The 5,825-nt window shown below is 37.2% G+C and overlaps 2 protein-coding genes across 10 annotated transcripts in view; one reads left to right on the top strand and one right to left on the bottom strand.

Moving 5' to 3' along the window:
* LOC117179929 overlaps positions 1 to 5,825 on the bottom strand; it is a 1,200,486-nt gene that overhangs the window by 1,115,259 nt on the left and 79,402 nt on the right. The gene's annotated exons all lie outside the window — the stretch shown is intronic.
* LOC117180426 overlaps positions 1 to 5,825 on the top strand; it is a 69,455-nt gene that overhangs the window by 31,433 nt on the left and 32,197 nt on the right. The window contains exon 2 of the mRNA XM_033372925.1: positions 4,122 to 4,370. Coding sequence (XP_033228816.1) covers positions 4,122 to 4,370 — 249 coding nt within the window. The remainder of the gene's footprint in view (positions 1 to 4,121; positions 4,371 to 5,825) is intronic.

Here is a 5,825-nt window from a genome sequence, read left to right as displayed (position 1 = left end):
CTTGGCTAGATGATGACATGGACAATTCACCAATTACTGCGCCAGCACTGGTCTGCCAAGATTTGGCTGAACGTTGGCAAGATCACTGGCTCAGTACTGGCTAGATGTAAGTAACGGCTCAATGCAGACATTTCCCATTGAGTATCGAGCGCAAAATGTGAGATCCAACAGGTACGTGCCCTAGGCGCGCTGAAACTTACAATTGTCCATTTTTCAATATTGTGATAAGTAATAATGATAATGTTGATTTATTTTTTCGAAATACTTATCAGTTTTTATCATGTAACATATGCTTCCGCAATTCGAATATAAAAGAGGAACGATTCAGAAACTTCTAGGATTTTATTTTTTGTATGTAAGTGTGATAAGCATCTATTGTCACTAAGTAAATGTACCTGTAATTAATACATTTTTTTGAAGAACTTCCTCAACACTGTATATAACTTTAAGTTTCAATGGTGATACATTCAAATAAGATATGTTGTTATATTAATCTAACATGATGAGAATTTTAGATTTAAATTAAAACAGAAGACTAAAGGACTTCCTATACGTCGAAAAAACTTTAAGTAGAAATACAATTTTATGAAAAGTCGTCTGAGTTATACTAAAAACCTTTACATTTAAATGATAGAAAATATCGCAAGCAAGGATTGATATCCTGATATAATATTCAGAGAATGCATAAATGCACATTCTAGTACTTTTTTCGTTCTGTTTCTTTAAATGATATAGGGCTAAACATTTGGCGGTGCCGTTTTTTTATCCGCCATTTTGATTGAAACTTTGAAATTTTTGACTAATAACGAATAATAATAGATAATAATATTCGCAAAAAACTATGTTCAGAGATTTTAAGTAAAAACATTAAAATTTTCGAAATTTGTGTTCAGACGAAATTGTGATTTTCCCACCAGCCGGGCAACCAGAATGGTACAAAGAAAAATATGAACTAAATTTTCATGACACGAAATATGGACTTTCCTACTAGCCGGGCAACCTAGAGGAAACAAAAAAATATCAACTGTACAAAACAGCACAAACGTCGTACAAACGTTAGCAAAAGGAAAAATAGAAACTTTTAAATTTCAGAGGGATAGCACTAAATTCATATTTTCCCCTAGTAGGGCAACCAAAAGGGTACGAACGAAAATATGAAATGTGCACGTAGTATAAACGACGTACAAATGTTAGCGAAAAGAAAAATGCAAAAATTAAATCTCGTGGAATGGCACGAAATTTTGATTTTCCCCTAGCCGGGTAACCAAGTGGGTACAAACAAAAACAGAAAATGTACAAACAGTACAAACGACGTGCAAATGTTAGCAAAAAAATTCAAAAATTAGATTTATGGGTGGATGGTATAAAATTTTGTTCTGCCCCTAGCCGGGCAACCGAGAGGGTACAAACGGTAATATTAAATGTACAAGCAGTAAAAACGACGTACAAACGTACTCAAAAACAAAATGGAAGAAATTTAAACTGTGGGGAAATGCGTGAAGTTACCCCACCCCTAAAATAAATTTCGCCCCTTGTTTTGTAACTAGGAGGATGAAAACGAAAATATTGAATATAAAAACAGTACAAATAACGTAAAAACGTATAGAAAAAGAAGATTTGAGAAATTTGAATTTCAAGGGGATGCGTGAAGTTAGCTCCCCGAAATCAATTTTGTCCCTAATTTCGTAACCAGGAGGGTACAAACAAAAATATTAAATGCACAAATAGTACAAGCGACCTATAAACACATGTAAAATAAAAATAGAAAAATCCAAATTTCTGGGGGATGCGACGAAATTTTGATTCCCCACTAGCCGCGCAACCAAGAGGGTAAAAACGAAAATATTAGGTTTTCAATCAGTACACACGACTTACAAACGTATGTAAAAAACAAATTTAAAAAATGTTAACCTCGAGGGTCCAACTTCACGAGGGTGTTTTCATATTCTTGAAAATCTTACTCTTTCTTGTGACTAAGTTGCTAAAAAATAAACTGTTGAAAATTCCATTTTATATTTAATCCAATTGTCTACACTTTATTGTTGCATTAAAAATAAATGAAACAAATCATATATTCATATAACTTTTTATGATAATTAAATAAATTTGGAAAAAAGCGTTTAAACCGGTAATTTCGTTTTGGCTGGTAAATAAATAATCAAAGCTAGGGGCCTTTGTAAGCCCTTGCCATTTAATTTGTACAATTAAAGTTTGTAAATTTAATACTTTAACATTTTGCATGTTTTATTTTATAATAATGTTTATTTTGAAACCCTTCACATAAAACGTGTTGAAATTAGAAGATTTTCATTTTCAAACTATATTAATTATATTAGGAAGGAAATTTGTAATATTATTATAATTTATGATGATAAGTTATTGTAAATTTGTACTTGAATTGTTTTTAAGATGCCGAACATCTGTAATTAAAAAGAAAATGCCATCTGCGAATAACTTTTAGTTAAAATCAATTAGAATTTGTTCCACTTTTCTTTTTATAATATTGCACAAAAATATTATAGGATACAATTGATAAAAATTTTAATTTAATGATATACAATTTATTGAAAAAAAAACTGTAAAAATATTCTACAAGTTTTAAAATTAATAATATATGAGGAATTATTATACCAGTTACTTTTTATCGCATAAGAACTTTTTAATTATGAATTGAAAATTAATTACACGTTTTTTTATTGTTGAACTGTATATAGGTCGCGTAATAGTAATCAGCACATTGACACAGTATTGTCTTCACGTCTCTTTGGATCTTTAATCTGCATTCTATATGCATCGGTTCAGATTTTGGAATTGTAATTATGAATTCGAAACTTAAAATGCCTTTTGTCAGTCGCATATTGGATTTTGGAAATTCAATCGACGAGTCATTCGAATCGAGAAAACCGAGGGTCGAGTCAAATCGAAAAATTTGAACCGACGATAGCACGCATCGAAGTTCGGTTTTCGACTTTCGAGCAACGGGTCTATCGAATTGAAAAATTCGAACCGACGACAGCACGCATCGAAGTTCGGTTTTATTAATTCGAGCGACAGGCTGATCGAATTGAAAAATTCGAACCGACGACAGTGGGCGTCGAATTTCGTTTTTCAACATTCGAGCAAGGGTCCGATCGAATCGAAAAATTCGAACCGACGATAGCACGAGTTGAAGTTCGGTTTTGAAAATTCGAGCGACAGGTTGATCGAATTGAAAAATTCGAACCGACGAGAGTGAGCATCGAATTTCGGTTCTCAACATTCAAGCGACGGACCGCTCAAACCGAAAAATTCGAACCAAAAGCGGCACGGATCGAATTCGGTTTTTCAACAATCGAAGCGCGCACAATGCCGGTTAAAATTCGGATCGAATTTTTTTGCATACGTCTAATGTTCACCACTATGTTTTCATTGAGAATTTTTTTTTAATGCAACTCTTTGTGGTTAAAGAGTAATCTTTTTTGTTTGAAAATTTGGCCATTCAGTTTAAAATTCATATTTGTAGATTGAAAATTTAACTATTTGGTTAAAACTTAACCTATATTCGGATGTAAACGCAAATCTTTCATTAAAAAGCCAAATTTTTAAAAAACCGTTTACACTAAAAATGAAAAAGTTTAATTTTCAGTTCAAAAAAATTAACGAATTTGCAATCAAATAGTTACTTTTTCATCCAAAAACATAACATTTTAACAAAATAGTTCAACTTTATATAAGTAGATAAATTTTCAACCAAAAACTAACAAATATGATTATTTTAAAACAACAGGTGAATTGAATAAAAAAAAGTATTTCAAGAAAATTTTCAAAATTTTAATTACAGATGATTACCTCCCCCTTTGCGAAGGAACTTATGAGCCCTATCGGGGCGAAAGAATCGGAAAAGTATTAACCAAAAGGGTTAATGCGGCGCTGCCTAATTAGCCTAAAGAGGAAAATTTTTGCCTTGTTTAGTCCACGCTGTTATAAAGGGTTGGCGAAAAACTTTCCGGCGAACTGCAGGTGGGAATAAATACCTCATCCGGGCTGGAAAAAAGCAAATCCAGATCGGGCAATTCCTTTAAAGGGGGACAGATCAATTTTGGTATTTTAATCCGTTGACAATGTCCCTGTGATACCGCTAGGGGAGAAAATCCCAAAGAGGCCGACGTTGAAAAAGAGGTGGACGCGAGAGGGACAGACGGGAGCTGTCGAATGGGTTCCGGAACGACCCTACCTTTCAGTGCCAGAGTCAACAGTGCCTTTATTTTCCGTTTCTTTTCACGTCGCCGAAAGCTACGGTTCGGTTGTCGGTAGTGCTTCTGAGCAGGGGCAGATGAGGATCCCGATGGTAGGACTTCACGTAATGACGCGACTAGGGACCGACGGGCGCTGTAAGTCACCAAGTCAATCTGGTTAAAACTCTCCCGGAAGAGGGGGGAGTGCCTAAGTGAACCCGAGTCATTCGGCGCGGTTAACGAGCACTTCGTACCCGTAAGGCGAGCACTTTTTGGGACCGAAATAAAGAACAGAAACGATGGGAAGCTTGTGCCCGGGCGCAGACCGGTCAACCTAGATTGGTCTCAGAGGATCAAGATAACTGACCCGGCAGTAATCTGGCTTAGACCGGAAAATCCATTGAATTTAAAAGAAAAAAAAACGATCAGATGTAATCGGGCTCAGACCGGGCAACCTAAATGAGACACGGAGGAAGTAAATAAACCACTAAGCGGCAATCCGGGTTCGGACTGGCAGCCTGAATGGGTTGAAAAAAAACGACAATAGCTAACGGGGCTGTAATCGGGCTTTAACCAGGAAGCCTATACGAGTCGCGAAGGAAGATAATAACCGACTGGGCTATAATCGGGCTCAAACCGGTTAACCTCCTCAAGTCGCGAGGAGGAAATTTATGGTCGGGCTTTGATCGGGCTCCAACCCGGAAGACTAGACGAATCGCGATGGAAGCTAATCACTGAAATCACTGGGGCGAAACGCGACACACGAACTCGGATGTTTCGCGAACAATAATATATGCAACACACATATAATGTAAATACAAGGACAGCAGAGCCTCGGTCCGTACTGTTAAATCTAACCTCTCGCCCACATTGGGGACGCTGAGTGACGTTCAGTGACGGATGCCGGGTTGGGTGTCAGACACAAGAATCAAACACAAAAATAAGTACATACACAATTGAGAGTCGGCACAACCTGGCACAATCTTCTGTCCCAATCGACGCCGCCCTCGCCCCTAGTGGGGACGCTGGGAAAGCGATATCAGTGAGGTGTTTCAGAAGCAATACCAACTAAATTTGATATAATAAAATAAAATTAAAATTAGACAATTGAAAACTAAATGAAGAAGGGAGAGCGAGAGAGAGGAAAAGAAGTAAAAGAATACAGAGGAAAATACACAGCAAGAGAGAGAGAGAGAGGGTAAACCGTTTTTTTTTCCGTGGTGGTGAATTTCTGCAGAGATGTTTTTCCGGGGTGAAGACGTGTGGCTCGTTGACCACGCTCAGTTCCGAACATTCGAAAGACAGGCGAGCGTTTCTCGACCTGTCAGGTTAAAACTCGGAGACTAACTGATTAGACGGCTCGCCAGCCGTCGTTTCGTTGCTGCTCTACTCGTACGAGAAGAGCAGTCCCGGCCTCGGATCAGTGATCCCAGATCTGAAACGAGATGCGGCCCAATACTATGACAGGGCTATGTCCGTGTGAATATAGTAGGAGACGCTGTGAATTATTGAGTTGCGCGCGCAATCCATTTCTCCTCTTCTGAATTTGAAAACTCGAAGATGCACGATTGCCGGTCGGAGCACTTCGTCGATTCTATTTATATATCTATC

The sequence above is a fragment of the Belonocnema kinseyi genome, chromosome 9 (assembly GCF_010883055.1).
Source record: "Belonocnema kinseyi isolate 2016_QV_RU_SX_M_011 chromosome 9, B_treatae_v1, whole genome shotgun sequence".
Classification (NCBI taxonomy): domain Eukaryota; kingdom Metazoa; phylum Arthropoda; class Insecta; order Hymenoptera; family Cynipidae; genus Belonocnema; species Belonocnema kinseyi.
Note: the sequence above shows the minus strand (reverse complement) of the source record. Positions and strands in the feature narration are given on the sequence as shown.